Below are 17,747 nucleotides of genomic sequence, written 5' to 3'. Positions count from 1 at the left end.
GAGTAAATAAGGAACACCATAAGGTACGATGCACTTAAGTGAATTGTAGGACATTGTAAGGTATGGTGCACTTACGTAGAATACGAAATATGGTAAGGTACCACTCACTTAAGTGATTTTGGTATATCATAAGATATGAGACACATACACTTAAGTGGGCTTTTTAGCTTACATACCACACAAGTGGTTCTATAAATAGAACCCTTGCGCATAAGCATTTGTGCAGTTGAAATTCCGTTTCTCTCTCTCTCTCTCTCTCTCTCTCTCTCTCTCCTCTCTCTCTCTCTCTCTCTCTCTCTCTCTCTCTCTCTCTCTCTCTCTCTCTCTCTCTCTCTCTCTCTCTCTCTCTCTCTCTCTCTCTCTCTCTCTCTCGCTCGCTCAAAGCCTTCATTCGTAGCATCTAGCACTAAGATTGAAGGAATCTGTTCGTGTGGACTGAGTAGAGGCGTTTCACCATTCAACGTTCATAATCACTCCTTAGATCTACAGTAAAGGTTTCAATCGCCACAAGAGGTAACGAGTCTATCACTGATCATGCCCATTCGTAAGGATCACTAAAGGAGAAATTTTTTAATTTCCGCTATGTTTTGGATCGCTGTTCTCCTTCAGTGGTATCACAACCACTTACGAAACCATGCAACTGATAACTGTTTATTTTCTATATTTTCTGTATTAATACGATTAAAAGACAGAATGAATCAAAGAATAAATGAGTAATTAAATTTGGCATCATGTGTGTATGATTTGGATGATTGATATTGACTATGCTTCAAAATCCGACGTTAGTATGGTGAAGCAGCGATACATTGATCATCCATAGGTTACACAATTGAGATCGATCAAGTTATATATATATATATATATATATATATATATATATATATATATATATATATATATATATATATATATATATATATATATATATAATTGTGATGCAAAATACGGTATATATGATATATTGTTTCTGTTTCATTCATTCAAACACTTAATGATTGTTTTCCTTTGAACGATCAATGGTCATTTGTTTCTCGATCCGACATTAGTATGGTGAAGCAATGACGTGTTGACCAATCATACCGAATTAACAATCGAGGTGTGTTTGACGGTATGAAATTTCTGCATTAGGGTTCACGATGGTACAAGGGTTGTGTTGTCAAAGAGTTATGCGATTAGGATTGTGACTGTGCAAGAGTTACCGGAACCCCCAGCTAACTCTGTGTAGTGCGATCGGTCACTAAAATTTAATTTAGTTTATTTAATTAACAGAATTTAAATTAATAATAATAATGTGTTTATTATTATTGTCTTGTGGTGATCTGTTATGGCCTTAGTTTTCCTTTATTTTGTTTTGGGATTTTAAAATACGAACTGCGTGTCGTGACTACCTTTTAATCTCTTAAAGTAACTTCTTTTCTCATCTCACTCCCTCATATGTAAAACAAGTTTCTTTTATGTAATTTAATGTTATGAAGAAAGAGAAGAATATAATATCAAAGGAGGACAACCTTGAAGATCTTGCTTGGAGAAGCTTAGATCGTTATTAGGTTAACTTAGGTTCTCTCATTGGCTTGGGAGAACAATTGCGCTAGGGGCCATAATTGTTTCATTTTGTATGTATGTTGATGCATATGAATGTATATTGATGTATGTGAGAGACGATTTATATGATAAATAAGTCGGTGAGATCAGAATTATTGTAAATTCCCTCAAATTAAATATTAAGTTTATGCTTTCCAAGTTTTAGCACTCATCAAGACTAGTATCGAATAATGTAGGTGTCGCCTACGCGAGGTGCATGTTCTATATTAGTAAGGTGCGATGGGATAATTGTAATATCCAATTGCTAAAACAATGGGTCAAACTTAACTAAACAAATTATAATAAGATTATATATGCTTAGAAGCAAGAGGTGGAAATGATCTATGTGATGGATTGGAATAACGAGTTATTCACCCAACTAAAATATTCGAGAGTTGTATTAGATACAATTGGAAGGAGTTTCTACCTAAATAACCTAGTTTTGTGTAATCCACCTACACGGACTTAAAACAAAGTGAAATGTGGATCTCGACCCACTAGAAAATCTTCCAATGGGATTTTCCGAATCAAATGGTGTGGGTCATTTGTTGAGTAAAATAGTGGGAGCATATTTAATTAAAGGCCTAATTAAATATGTTGTTGATACTTATATTTTCATTATTTCCATGTAGATTACGATGATAACAAACACCTCTAACAACATTTTGTGATCAATCCTTGATAAGGAAAAATTGTCTGGGACAAATTTTATGGGCTGGCACCGAAATCTGAGGATTGTCCTCAAACATGATAGAAAGTTGTATGTCTTAGAGAAACATGTTCCTGAAGAGGAACCTCCTAGTTATGCACCTAAGGTAGCAAGAGATGCTTATAAGAAGCATGTTGATGATGCCAATGAAACTGCTTGCCTCATGCTAGCTACCATGAACTCAGAGTTGCAAAAGTAGCATGAGAACATGGCAGCGTTCGATATGATCGAACACCTGAAGATGCTCTATCAAGATCAGGAAAGGCATGAAAGGTTTGAAGTTTCAAAAGCCCTTTTTCAAGGAAAGTTAGCTGAGGGAGCCCTTGTAGGTCCCCATGTGCTCAAGATGATTGGGCATGTGGAGAACCTTGAGAGGTTGGGTTTTCCCCTCGGAAAGGAGCTTGCGACTGATTTGATCTTGCAATCGTTTCCAGATAGATTCAGTCAATTTATCCTTAATTTAAATATGAAGGATATGGACAAATATCTGCCTGAACTGCTAGCCATGTTAAGAATTGTTGAGCAAAATCTGAAGTAAAAAAGGAAGTCCACTCTGATGATCAGAAATGGAAAGAGACAAAACAAAAGATCCACCAAGCAGGGTGATAAAGGGAAAGGCAAGGAAGTTGCCAAACCCAAACCCACTACTCCTGCTTTGAAGCCTAGTGGAGGAATAGAAAAGGAAGGCACCTGCCTCCATTGCGGTAAGACCGAACACTGGAAGAGAAACTACCCAAAGCACCTGGAAGATAAGAAGAATGGAGTAGAGACTTCAACTTCAGGTATTTTTGTTATTGAAATTAATTTATCTACTTCTGCATCATGGGTATTAGATGCTGGATGCGGTTCTCACATTTGTACCAATGTACAGGGGCTAAAAAGGAGTAGAGATTTGGAAAAAGGTGAAGTTTACCTACGAGTTGGAGATGGAGCAAAGGTTGCTGCTTTAGCCGTAGGAACTTATGTATTGACTTCACCTAGTGGTTTAATAATTCAGTTAGAGAACTGTTATTATGTACCTACAATTAGTAGGAATATTATTTCCGTTTCTTGTTTGGACAAGTTTGGTTTTTCATTTATAATAAAGAATAATTATTCCTCCATTTATTTGAATGACATATTCTATGCTACTGCACAAATGAACAATGGACTATATGTCCTTGATCTTGAAATGCCTATTTATAACATTAATACTAAAAGGATGAAACCTAATGAGTTAAATCCAACTTACCTTTGGCATTGTCGATTAGGCCACGTAAATGAGAAATGCATTTCCAAACTCCATAAAGATGGACTCTTGGACTCTTTAGATTATGAATCATATGAGATATACAGATCTTGTTTAATTGGAAAGATGACAAAGTCTCTATTAACAGGAAAATATGAAAGAGATAATGATCTTTTGGCCCTCATACATACTGATGTATGTGGACCATTGAACATACCAGCCAGAGGAGGTTTTCAGTACTTCATCACATTTACTGATGATTTTAGTAGATATGGTTATGTGTATTTAATGAAACACAAATCAGAGTCCTTTGAAAATTTCAAGGAATTCAAGAATGAAGTACAAAACCAACTAGGTAAGAATGTTAAAACTCTTCGATCAGATCGAGGTAGTGAGCATTTAAGCCTAGAGTTTGATGACCATTTGAAAGAGTGTGGGATCATATCCCAACTTACTCCTCCTGGAACACCCCAATGAAACAGTGTATCTGAGATAAGAAACTGAACCTTGTTAGACATGGTCCAATCCATGATGAGTGACGTCGATCTTCCAAACTCCTTTTGGGGACATGCACTATTGACAACAGCTTACACACTTAACCGTGTTCCATCCAAAAAGGTTGAGAAGACACCATATGAGATATGGAGTGGTAAGAAACCACATATGTCTTACATGAAGATTTAGGGTTGCGAAGTTTATGTGAAATGATAAATTTCAACTAAGCTTGAGCCAAAATCTGACAAATGCTTATTTGTGGGGTATCCTAAGGAAACAAGAGGGTATTACTTCTACAATCCTTCTGAGGGCAAAGTGTTTGTTGCTTGAACTGGAGTTTTCCTAGAAAAGGATTTTATTTCCAAAGGAATCAGTGGGAGGAAAGTAGAGCTTGAAGAAATTCAAGAATCACAAAGCATTGATACACCTATGGAGGAATTAGAGAAGGAAACACAAGTAGTTGTGGAAGAGCAACCTGCTCAAGTAGAACAAGACCAGCGTAGGTCAAGCAGGATAAGTCACCTACCTGAGAGATATGGATATCTCATAAATGATCAAGGTGATGTATTACTCATGGATCAAGATGAGCCCGTGACCTACCAAGAGGCCATAACTGGTCCCGAGTCTGAGAAGTGGCTAGAAGCCATGAAATCTGAAATGGATTCCATGTACACAAACCATGTTTGGACCTTGGTAGAGCCTCCTGCAGGAGTTAACCCTATAGGATGCAAGTGGGTCTTCAAAAAGAAGACTGACATGGATGGTAAGGTACATACCTATAAGGCAAGACTGGTTGCAAAAGGATATAAACAAATTCATGGGGTTGACTATGATGAAACCTTTTCACCAGTTGCAATGCTTAAATCTGTTCGGATTTTACTTGTTATCGTTGCATATCATGATTATGAAATATGGCAGATGGATGTCAAAACTTCTTTCCTTAATGGGATTCTTCTTAAGGATGTGTACATTACACAACCTGAAGGATTTGACATACCAGAAGAAGCCCAAAAGATATGTAAGTTACAAAGATCAATTTATGGATTGAAGCAAGCTTCCAGAAGCTGGAATCTTCGTTTTGATGAAACAGTAAAACAATATGGATTCATTAAGAATGAAGATGAGCCTTGTGTCTACAAGAAGGTTAGTGGGAGCATGATCGTCTTCCTAGTATTATATGTAGATGACATATTACTCATTGGAAACGATGTCCCTACCCTACAACAAGTAAAGTCTTGGTTGGGGAAATGCTTTTCTATGAAGGACCTAGGTAAAGCAGCCTATATATTAGGAATTAGGATCTATAGAGATAGACCACAAAAACTGCTTGGCCTAAGTCAGAGTACATACATAGACAAAGTGTTGAGACGCTTTAATATGCATGATTCCAAGAAAGGATTCATACCTATGCAACATGGCATGTGTCTATCAAAAACACAATCCCCTTCAACTAAGGAAGAAATGGATCGCATGAATAAGATTCCATATGCATCTGCAATAGGATCTATCATGTATGCCATGTTATGTACTTGACCAGATGTCTCGTATGCTTTAAGTGCAATGAGTAAATACCAATCTGATCCCGGTGATGCTCATTGGGTTGCTGTCAAGAATATCCTTAAGTATTTGAGAAGGACTAAGGACTCATTCTTGATATATAGAGGTCAAGAAGAGCTTGTTGTAATTGGATACACCGATGCCAGCTTCCAGACAGATAAGGATGACTTTAGATTGCAATCTGGTTATGTGTTTTGCTTAAACGGTGGGGTTGTGATTCTACAACCAAGGCCGAGTATATTACTGCCTCAAGTGCAACAAAGGAATTTGTTTAGATCAAAAAGTTCATTAGTGAATTTGGCATAGTTCCTAGCATTGTGGATCCCATTGATCTCTATTGTGATAACAATGGTGCTATCGCACAAGCTAAAGAGCCTAGATCTCACCAATGATCCAAACACATACTTAGACGTTATCACCTCATTCGAGAGATAATAGATAGAGGAGATGTGAAAATATGCAGAGTACCTACACTTGACAATATTGTTGACCCGCTAACAAAGCCTCTTACGCAACAAAAGCATGATGGCCATACTAGATCTATGGGCGTTAGTGGTATGCTTGATTGGCTCTAGTGTTAGTGGGAGATTGTGGGTGTAAGCCCTAGAGGTTAATACTTTTAGTACTTGTATCGAATTATTTATTAATAATAAAAGGCTTTTTATTTATTATGTTTGTTTAATAAAGTCCCTAGAATACCTAGTCCGTTTAATGTATTAAGTGTGACTTAATCATGAGATCCCATTAAACATAAGGACGTTATTCTTAAAGTATCCGTAGTCGAGCTTTGTTGTAAAGTGAGATAACATTAAAGCATTAAGACTATTATGTATATAGACTGATGATCACATCTCATGGATCATGGATAAGGAGTTATCAAGTCTTAAACATAGGTATGAATATTAAGAGTAACATTTATACGAGATTGACCCGTTATGAGAATACTATATAGAATGTTATGCAAAGTGTCATAAGTTATTCTCATGGTGATAGTGGTGTATATCACCCTTCAACCTGAAACCACTATGGACCCTAGATGTATAGTCGAGTGTCTTGTTGCTGATCAAACGTTGTCCGTAACTGGATGACCATAAAGACAATTGATGGGTACTCCACGAAACATGTTGAGGGACATGAGTGACCTAGATGGAATTTTCCCATCCTGCGTAACAAGATAAATGTCTAAGGGCCCAATATTGAATTGGACAAGGATGACACGGTCTTTGCCTTGTGTTCAATATAGACATAGGGGAAAAAGGGTAATTGTACACATAAGTATTATCACAAAAGGATTTGTCATATCATATGACATTTTCGTGTCTTGGGTAGCAGTGATGTGTTTCTAGATACCGCTCATTGTTTATTATGTTAAATACGTGATTTAATATAATTGCCAATGTCGCGAAAACCTATAGGGTCACACACAAAAGGACGGATTGATGAGAGATGGAGTAAATAAGGAACACCGTAAGGTACGGTGCACTTAAGTAGAATACGAAATATGGTAAGGTACCATGCGCTTAAGGGATTTTGGTATATCATAAGATATGGGCCACATACACTTAAGTGGGCTTTTTAGCTTACAACCCACACAAGTGGTTCTATAATTAGAACCCTTGTGCAGAAGCATTTGCGCAGTTGAAATTTCGTTTCTCTCTCTCTCACACTCAAAGCCTTCATTCGTAGAAGCTAGCACTGAGATTGAAGGAATCTGCATGTGTGGACTGAGTAGAGGCGTTGTCGTCATTCAACGTTCGTGATCACTCCTTAGATATGTAGCAAAGGTTTCAATCGCCATAAGAGGTAACAATTCTATCACTGATCATGCCCATTCGTAAGGATCACTAAAGGAGAAAATTTTTAATTTCCGTTGCTTTTTGGATCGCTATTCTCCTTCAGAAACAAGACTAAATGGCTTAAATCATGGATGATGAGTTGAAATCTCTTCATGATAATAACATTTGGGATTTGATCAAGAAACCTGCAGGGTAAGGTTAGTCAGATGTAGGTGGATCTTCAAGTTTAAGGAAGGAATCAAATGAGTGATGTCGAAACGATTTAAGGTAAGGTTGGTTGCTAGGGGGTTCACTCACAAATAAGGTACCGACTTTAATGATGTGCTCAAACCTGTTGTAAAACATAGATTCATTTGAATGTTTCTTTCTATGGTGGCGACATTCGAACTAGAGTTGGAACAAATGGATGTTAAGATATTTTTCATGTATGGTGATCTAGATGAAATCATCCTAATAAGGAAACTTGAGAGGTATGCAAAAAGAGGAAAGGAAGATTATGTGTGCAAGTTGAATAGGTCATTATATGGCCTGAAACAATCTCCTCGACATTAGAATAGGAGATTCGACAAGTTCATGGCACACATAGATTTCACTAGGGGTCAGTTCGACCATTGTGTTTACCTCATATTTTGAAATGGAAGTTCACTTGTTATTTTGTTGCTTTTTGTGGATGACATCCTCATAGAAAGCAACAGTGTCGAGGATGTTATGCAAGTGAAGGCCGAACTTGATAAGGAGTTCTATATGAAGGATATGGGAGTTGCCTTCAAGATTCTTGGGATTGGCCTCTAGAGAGATAAAGAAAGTTGATATTATGCTTATCTCAAGACACATACCTGAAGAAGATTCACGACAAATTTGGTATGTCAAATTCAAAGCTTGTTGTAACACCGACTAATCCTCAGTTCAAGCTTAGTATGAGTCAAAGTCCTAGTACTAAAGTCGAAAGAGCCTATATGAATAGAATTCCATATGCTAGTGTAATAGGTTCTTTGATGTATGTTATAGTTTATATGAGGTCAGACATAGCATATTAAGTGAGCCTTGTAAGCAGATATACGAAAATTCCTAGGAAGGCGTATTGACAAGCATTAGAGTGGATCCTAAGATACATAAATGGGTCTCTGAGTAGAGTCCTGATTAGGGATGGAAATTGTACCCATCCTCAGTGAGTACCTACAAAAATTACCCACAACGGGTATGTAAAAACTCGTAAAATGGATATGGGCACGGGCACACGCAATTATCCACTAAAATAAATGGTATGGATGCAGGTGCGGGTACCTTAGTACCCAACCCGCCCCATACCCGTACTATATATATTTGTTTATTTTTATTCTTATTATTATATACACATGTTAATCTATTTTATTAAATACATTACTATTAAATTTCTACGCATTTTAATATAAAAGTTTATTTTTTATCTCAACAATAACATCCTCAATTTTTTTTAAATGTTGTTCAAAAATTAAAATGACATGATAAATTATAATTGATCAATTATTTTTTATTAGAAATACGGGTGAATGGGTATGAGTATGGGTATGGGCAGTTAGGTACCCATATGGTACGCGTACGAGTACAAACGTTGGTGTCCGCGTGGGTATGGGTTCGGGTACGAGGATTTTTTGAAACTGCAACTTTGGGGACGGGTACTATAGTACGCTGCCCTAACTCTGCTCATTGCCATCTCTAGTTCTGATATAAGGTGGAGTCTATGGTGATGATAGAAAAGTAGAATTGTATCATGAACACATGTATCAATTTCATAACACACATATCAAATCATGAATCACAATAATTGGACATATAATTTACACAATTTTCTTCAAGAACACATGTACACGTAAACAATGGTGAAATTAAAAGAAAAACCTAGAAAATGGTGAGGAATCCTCTCTACCCTTCACACAATATACACTCATAGTAGAGTAATATCCCCCTTACCTGATTTCTAACAAAGCAAACTCTACAACAATTGTTACATCTCTCTCTTCCTCAAACTCCAGGTTGCCTCTCTTGTCTCTTTTCTCTTGTTCCAAAATAATACATATTGTGAAAGATTCTAACTCTCACTTTTCTATTTAAATCAAAACTGAATTCCCCATTAATTAGGTTATCCTCTTATTAGCTTCAACTTACTCCCATAATCCCTATCTTGTCCATACTCATCTTACTAACTCTAATTTCTTTTATTTTACTTTTTAATCTTAATAACTCAATTTTCCCACCAATTTCCATTATTCCTCTATTTTTATTTTAAATATAATTTTTCTCCCAATAACATTATTTTTAATCATTCCTCTCAAATTAATTAAAATTAATTCAATTAATTTCTACCATTCCATAAACTCTCTCCAATACATACAAAAACGCATAAGTTCACAAATTATCCAACTAAAAATATATAACTTAATTTAAATGATCAAATAGAACAAAACTAAATTCAATTAAATGATTTAATTGAATCCGGGATGTTATATTTAATATAGTAAGATCCAAAACTGATAAAAAAATCCAAGATGGCTTTACCCTCCATATTCACCTTCCCTAGACCATACCCCTCATGGACGTCCTAAAAGTCTCTTTCTGCGCTCCCTACATGTCCCGTTATATCCCCTCCTAAAAAAACACCTCTCCTTGGGATATATCTTGAAGTAAGCCGTCTAAATTCTCCCAAAATTTTACCTTAATGTGTTCTTCTAAGCCAACTTCTAAGCCAACCTAGGGTGTGTTCCACTACAAAGTTCAAGGGTATGATTCAAGCTCTTACTCTTTTTCACATCCACAATATCCTTCTTTCACTCTTTGTTCAAAATAATCTCCATCCTATTTCTCAATCTAACTTTTCGGGTGTATCAAATCTTAATTCTCGAGTTGTCTAATTCTTTCGCTTTTTCACATGTCCACTTAATTTCTTGTAGGCTCATAAAATTGATCTTCCTCATAATTATAGTGTCCATTATTTCCATAGATTTTTCAGTAAGCATGTCTTTATTCTATGATCCAAAACAAATTCTACCACTATTACAAATAATACATTCTATGACTAAGCATTCACCTCAGCCAACAAAAAATTGAGGTGTATATCATAGACGCGTCACATTTTATCTATTTTTTTGAAATACCACTTATTCCTTCGCTTGAGCTGGAAACTGAGGGGAAAAATATTCAAGGGACACGCCTTTGAATCCCAGCAACTGTATTTTAGCATCTTTTATTTTTTAAATTTTTATTATTATCTATTACCTCAGTTGAACTGGAAACTAAGGGGTAAAGTATTTAGAGGACACGCCTTCAAATCCCAACAACTATATTTTAGCACCTTTTAAATTTTTTAAAATTTTTTTTATGACCTATGATATTGATTGAGTTGGAAACTAAGGGGAAAATTAATGTATTTTATTTTATTTTTATTTTTATTTATGACCTATTACCTTGGTTGAGCTAGCAACCGATGTGGAAATATTTGTCCGATTTGATTAAAACATTAAGTAACGAATCTTTATCATCCATTTATAAAGTAACAATGGTCAAGACATTGTCAACTCATCAATCTTCATGAAACATTCGTGATTCGCCTGAAACTCTCACTAGCCAATCAGAACGTGAATGTCACAACTATCCATCTTGGATGCAAAATGTTGAAATATAAACTTAACATAATAAAAACAATGATAATAAAAGCAGTTGCATGAAGTACAACATCATTCTCTGGGATGGATTGCAAGAGCAGGAAAATGTTTCAAGGTTGATTCCTTAATGTAATCTCTTCTCTAGTAATTCCTTGTTAAAAATGTTTAACGTTAGTTAGAAAAACATGAATGTAACTTACTAATGTTAATTGTTGTTGTATCATGTTTAATATTTTTTGTTGATGTTGCTGTTGATATTTAATGTTTAACAGTTCTATTAATTTTGTTTATTTATTGTTGTTCTTGTTGTTGAGACTTAATGTTTAACGATTCTATTGATTTTGTTGTTGCAGTTGTTGTTGTTGTTGTTGAGATTAATGTTTAAGGATTCTATTGATTTTATTTTGTTATTGTTCTTGTTGTTGATAATGATGAAGATTTAGAACTTGTGAACAAATTTAATACTTTCCAGATTAAAACGAAAACAATAATTTAAAACTAAAATCATGTAAACAGGATTTTACCCATCGGGTATTAATTCCAATAGAGGGGAAAATGGGCGCGATTTGAAAATGCAAAAAATATTATTGTTAGGGATCAAAACCCATTACTAGTTCCACTTTTTCCCTCGGTGGAACTTTACCAGAGGATAAAGTCGCAAGTTTTCATGACGTTGTTCGTTACCTCTCTTATGAAATCGAGATAAAACTCCCTTTCCAACCGAGGTAAAACGAGTTTTTCGTAGTAGTTTACTTTCATGGATTAACTTATTTACCCACACTCGTTCACAAAAATATGAAAATCCTTGCTTATTTTTTACTACATCCAGGCGGCGATGCAATGATCCTTTCTCTTTTGACATTATACTTTAACCATATAGTGCATAGCTTACGGACAACGGCCTAACATTCATATTATTTCGTAGTTGATCCATGTCATTTGTCGACTGCCTAACACATCATTTCCTTTTATCCAGGCTTGGAATCGGCTATGTATAGCAGAGCTAATATAGACAAGATTTTTTATTTTATTTTATAAAACTACAAGATAAAAGAGTTATCTTGTAATTTTATAATGAAAAATTATAATTTATTCCGGTAGAAGTTGTATAAGGGAAATGTTAGATAGTATGAAATACTAATTTTGAGAAACTAGAGTATATTACTCTGGTATTTTTTTAGTGTAATTTTTAGTTTATGTTTGGATTGATGAAATATAACGGAGCGGAGCATAATGGAATTTAACATAATTGAATGGTACATCAGAATGAAATATAGATATCATTCTATTGTTTGATTATTTTATTTAAAATATCGCATTTTATTACATACCCTTAAATCGAATGAAACAGAAAATGGAAGATTTGATAGAGTGAGATTGAATGGATTATATTATGTTCAATTTCATAGATTATTTACAAATTCAAACAATAAAACCTCATTATTCACCATTCTATTTCACTCCGTTATATCATATTTCATCCTTTCAAAAAGGATTAAACTAGTAGCTATCAAATTAATAATAAATTAATATAAATCTTTATGTTGATTATGTCTTTTTATTTCAATTATATATTATCCTTTGTTTTTATCATACATGTTTTAAAAGAGATTTTAATATTTTTTAAGAAGAGTCTTCACAATGAATGTCTCCTTACCATAAGTAGATGATTCTTTATTGCTTGCTTCATGGACTCTTAAAAGGTCTTTCAAATAGGCATATGATAGTCCTCACTCCTATTTTTCTTTTTTTTCTTTTACCAATAAATTAATTATTTTGAAGAGAGGAGTAGTATTATAGTACTATAGTATATTATTGTTATGGTGGTAAAGATATGTTGATATTCCCTATTCCCTAACCTTAACATCAGATGAATTAAATTCAACTCGAAGAGGTCCAAACTTCAAATAGGGCTCCCTATTTGGACCTTTTGGTTCAATTTTCAACCACCAAAGAGTAGAAACAAACAAAGAGGTCGAGGTTACTATTCTTCAAATTGAATTAAATGTGTACACCCTTTGATTCACAACACCATGCCCCTCACCAAACGTGGAAGTCATGCATCAATGTAATCTTTAGGTTATTTGTCTTTTTCACATCACCTAACCAATTAATGCACACAACTCTATTCTCTACTTAAATTCAAATTCACAACACTCAAGATTCTGCCTCTCACTCATTCCTAAGAGACCCCATTGATATAGTTAAAAATATTATTTTCAGAACCAGAAATGGTCCACATACCCTATTTATTGTCTTTGTCTTACATTTATTCTACATGCAAAATCTCATTTTCCTCCTTTATGGTCCATGTGTTTCATCATAAATGTAACATGTATGATCACAAGCCAAATTCACAAGCTAAGTTTTTCTTTTTTCGAAACAAATATATATATATATATATATATATATATATATATATATATATATATATATATATATATATATATATATATATATATATATATATATATATATATATATATATATATATATATATATATATATATATATATATATATATATATATATATATATATATATATATGTTGTTCTAATAAATTAAAAGTCATATATTTGAACTCATAACATTTCATTAACTATTTTAAATATAATTAAATTAAGATATATGTTCATATGATATTATTAAACTATATAATTAAATATTTTAAACTAAGTACTTACACCATGTTAGAAAACAAAATCTTGAAAAGAGGAGGAAAAAAAGTGTAATATTTTATTTTGAACATCATTAAAGGGTAAAAAAGCAACAAAGAAACAAAAGCAAAGGCGTGGCATTTGGTTTAAGTTAGTGCTTGACTTTAATTAATAATCGCTTTAATCACAATGTCGATCATATTTGACCTTAATTATATGGACCCTAATCTCTTGCAGCAGTGTCTTCACTCTAAAACTATTATTATTTAATCAGGTAGGGCACAAGAGAGAAAATGGAAGAAAAATATAAAAACAAGAGATGATAAATTTATGAGATAGATAAAATTGTGAAAAAATATCTTAAATAATCAATAATTAATATTTGAATTCATTTCTATTCTTAAATTTTCACTTCTCCCAACCTTATTTTTCACGGCCACAATTATTGAGATATAAGAATGAGTTTTAAGTTATACGTTGTTTGGAAAGAAGAGATGGAACACTTTATAAATTACAGAGTTTATATACTTAAGGTCTTAAAATTTTATATGAATATGGGATGTTTTGACCTACCGTGGATGTTCCTCCTTGTGACCCATCAGTGGTATCAAAGTTGATGGTTGGAGTAAGAGACCAACTCCTTGTATCGAAAGTCTTCACAATATGATGGTGGTCAGAAGGTATGTCTCGTTGAAGTGTTTGTGACGTGCTAAGTGTGTCAACAGAAGTACAAGTGTGTGTGGATGAAAGAACTTCCTCTCGAAGGAATCCATCTCATCCTATTCCATCCAAACCTTCAATTTGCATTCCATCTCATTTGATGAACTAATTTATCATGTCTCGTTTCGTCAAATTATAAAAAATGCACAAACAATAAAATGGAATCTATGTTTCATTCTGCTTCGTTCCACTTCATTCCATCATATTTCATTTTGCTAAATTTCGTCCATTTCATCGATTCAAACATAGACTTAAGATTTTAATTAAATATGTGGTGTCTCGCTCTTATTTGTGTGTTTCTCTTAACCAATGTTGATGCTCCTCCTCATGGTCCATCAGCAATAGTGACATCAGGGGTGACAAAACGGGTTAGGTCCATCATGCATGCCCGTTTTACTCGTTTTTTTCAAGACAAAAAAAGGTTTTAGTCTCTCCCCCTCTAATATATCTGCATCGTTCAGTTTATTTGCGGGCATAATTACTAACAATAATTTTGGTAAAATTTAGCCTTTATGAATGCAAGACTTGCATGTCTTCGTATCCTTATTTTTTTTCACGGAGCGGGTATAGGTTTTAGGTCCGCACTCTCAACTATGCTTGTCTTGCCACGCCCTATTTTTTTTCCTGCAAAGCGGGTCTAAACGCAAAAGTTTCACATTACTTGGAAAAGTAGAGGTTTATCATTTTATAAGTGAGGGGATCCATATACCAAATTCCTTAAGATTTTGACTGAATATGTGGCGTCTCTCTCACTTGTGTTATTCTCTTGACCCAATGTTGATACTCATTCTCAGTACCCATCAACAATAGCGGCATCAAGGATGGCAAAACGGGTCGGTCCAATCAAACATGATTGTTTTGTCCGGTCTTTTATAGGACATAACAAGGTTTTAGACTCACATGCTCTAATTATCTGTCTCATCCCGTTTATTTGCGGACGCGGGTATTAACAAGAATTTTGGTAAATTTTAGCCTTTATGAATGCAAGAGCATGCTCGTTATATCCTCATTTATTTTCACGAGGTTGGTTAAGATTTTAGATTCGCGCTCTTAACTATACTCGTCTTATCCTGCCATTTTTTTTACAGAGCGGATTGAAACAGAAAAGTTGCACATTGCTTTGAAAAGTGGAGGTTGAGCAATTTATAAGTGACAAGACCCATTTATCCAATCCCTTAAGGTTTTGATTAAAAATATATGGTGTCTCTCTCACTTGTGTGTTATCGTTGATCCAATGTCGTTTCTCTTCCTCATGACCCAACATCAATAGCAGCACCAGGGGTGACAAAACGGATCAGACTCATCAAGCATACATTTTTTATCCGCATTTTTTTAAGACGTAACAAGATTTTAGATTCACACCTTCTAATATATTTGTCTCGATCCGTTTATTAGTGTGGACATGTATTAACAAGAATTTTAGTAAATTTTAGCCTTTAGAGATGGAAAACTTGCATGTTCGTCCAATCCTCATTCTTTTACAAAATGAATTAAGGATTTAGAATAACGCTCTCAACTATATTTATCATGCCCTACCTTTTTTTATAGAGCACGTATAAAGAGGAAAGGTACGTCGGTCTATCATGCGCTAATCGCACACAATACAAAATAAGAAAATTCAATAATTTTTTAATATCAACATCTTTAATATGTTTTTTCGAATCAAATCTCACTCGCTTAGATTTTTTTTCTCAAACAAATTTCACCCTTAAAAAAACAAATTTAAGAGGCATTGTTTTGGCTGAATTTGAGTATCCATAATAATTATGGATGTAACCCTAATTCTAATCCATCGGTTAATGGCTAACCCTACTTTAATGTGATACACCAATTTGATAATGACAATTTCAATCACTCATCATAAAGGAAACCACACAAAAATGTAGCCCTACTTATAGTCCATTCTTTCTTTTCAATTATCTTATCTTTTCCAAAAGAGTGTTGTACCAATTATTCTCACGCGTGAAAGAAGAAACAAAATTTCAAGCAAAAACTAGAAAAACCTCACTACTTTCCATTAAATTTCCTATCAAATTAAAACCAAAAGTAACTACAATTGAAAAACCAACATTCTAAGATCTTCAACACAAAAAAAGCTAAGGTCTATAGTACTTAATATAATTAACAAAAAAGAACTCAAAATATAAAAAAGATATAATAAAAAAAAACTAGAAATTTACATGACTTTAGGGTGAAGATAAACTTGTTTTTACTCTTCAAATTTTGTGGTTTATGATAGATCATAAATCATAAGCCAAAACAACCAACATGTTGATGAAGATTTTTGCTTCTATCAATCAAGCCACGAACGTTTCTAAACTCTTCAACATGACAAGGAATAGTGATAGTTCCTTTTTGATCAAATCCATATTCTTCTTCTGCCTCTTTCAATAGTTGAATGAAAAGAGGATGATTGAAGTACATAACAGGAACAACAAACCTTTGTTGATCTTCACCTTGACCTACTTTTATCGCCATGAACCCTTTTGGAACACCTTTGAACTCTTGCTTTTGAACTTGTTGTCGATGAAGATGAAAACTCTTTGGACTCTTTTCAACAAGACCCATTTTTGTTTCACCAAAAAGGAACAACACAAAGAGATTAAAAAAATAATACACAAGGTTTGAGAGAGAGGAAAGATGAAGTTATAGAAAAACAAGTTCTATGTATTTTTTTGACTTGTTGATGAAAATAAAGGAAGAGTTTCCCATAGGGTTTGAAAAGCTATAAGTCATGGTTTGATAAAATGAAAGAGATGTAAAACACAAAAAATAACATGAAGATGAAGAGAATATATAGGGAAGGTAGAGAAGAGGCAATAGTTCAAAGAGTAGGGTATTTAGGTTATAGATTTTAGTAGGACTCTACACCGTTTGATTTTGGTTGGTGATGATAATCACAATATTATATGGATCAATCAAATGAGTCCAACAAATTTAGAGATGGAATAGGAAAAGTTAGTTGCAATCCCAATTAGAAAATGAAAGTCTTATAACTTAAGTATTTTTTATTGAATATTAAAAAAAAAATTAATACTTGAATTTTAAATCAATTTCTCAAAGTCATACAATTTATTTATAAGTTAAAAATAAATAAATAATTAGTTAGATTCATAGTATTAGATGTGCTTCTAATTTAATTTAGAGATTCATTGTACAAGTGTCAATTACTCCTATTTCGTATCTTTAGGTGTATTTTTTTTAAACCAACAATCTATTTTTACATCTAACCAAATAAATATTTTCATAAATTTTAATTCAACATATAAAATTTAATATTATTAGATTGAACGACATCATTAGAATTTGTAATAATTATCATCACTTTTTTTATAAATAAAAAGCTTTTATACGTGAATATTATT

General features: G+C 33.7%; 1 protein-coding gene across 1 annotated transcript; it reads right to left on the bottom strand.

Annotated features, from left to right (window-relative positions):
* Positions 1-16,376: 16,376 nt before the first annotated feature.
* Positions 16,377-17,281, bottom strand: LOC127076120 (auxin-responsive protein SAUR32). Its single transcript, XM_051017686.1, has one exon. The coding sequence runs from the start codon at positions 16,948-16,950 to the stop codon at positions 16,630-16,632; it is 321 nt and encodes a 106-aa protein (XP_050873643.1). The 5' UTR covers positions 16,951-17,281; the 3' UTR covers positions 16,377-16,629.
* Between the last annotated feature and the right edge of the window lie 466 nt (positions 17,282-17,747).

The sequence above is a fragment of the Lathyrus oleraceus genome, chromosome 4, assembly GCF_024323335.1.
Source record: "Lathyrus oleraceus cultivar Zhongwan6 chromosome 4, CAAS_Psat_ZW6_1.0, whole genome shotgun sequence".
In the NCBI taxonomy this organism is placed as follows: domain Eukaryota; kingdom Viridiplantae; phylum Streptophyta; class Magnoliopsida; order Fabales; family Fabaceae; genus Lathyrus; species Lathyrus oleraceus.
Note: the sequence above shows the minus strand (reverse complement) of the source record. Positions and strands in the feature narration are given on the sequence as shown.

What these genes read in the sequence shown, in the direction of transcription:
- LOC127076120 (XM_051017686.1), bottom strand. Translation starts at nt 16,950, where the DNA reads ATGGGTCTTGTTGAAAAGAGTCCAAAGAGTTTTCATCTTCATCGACAA.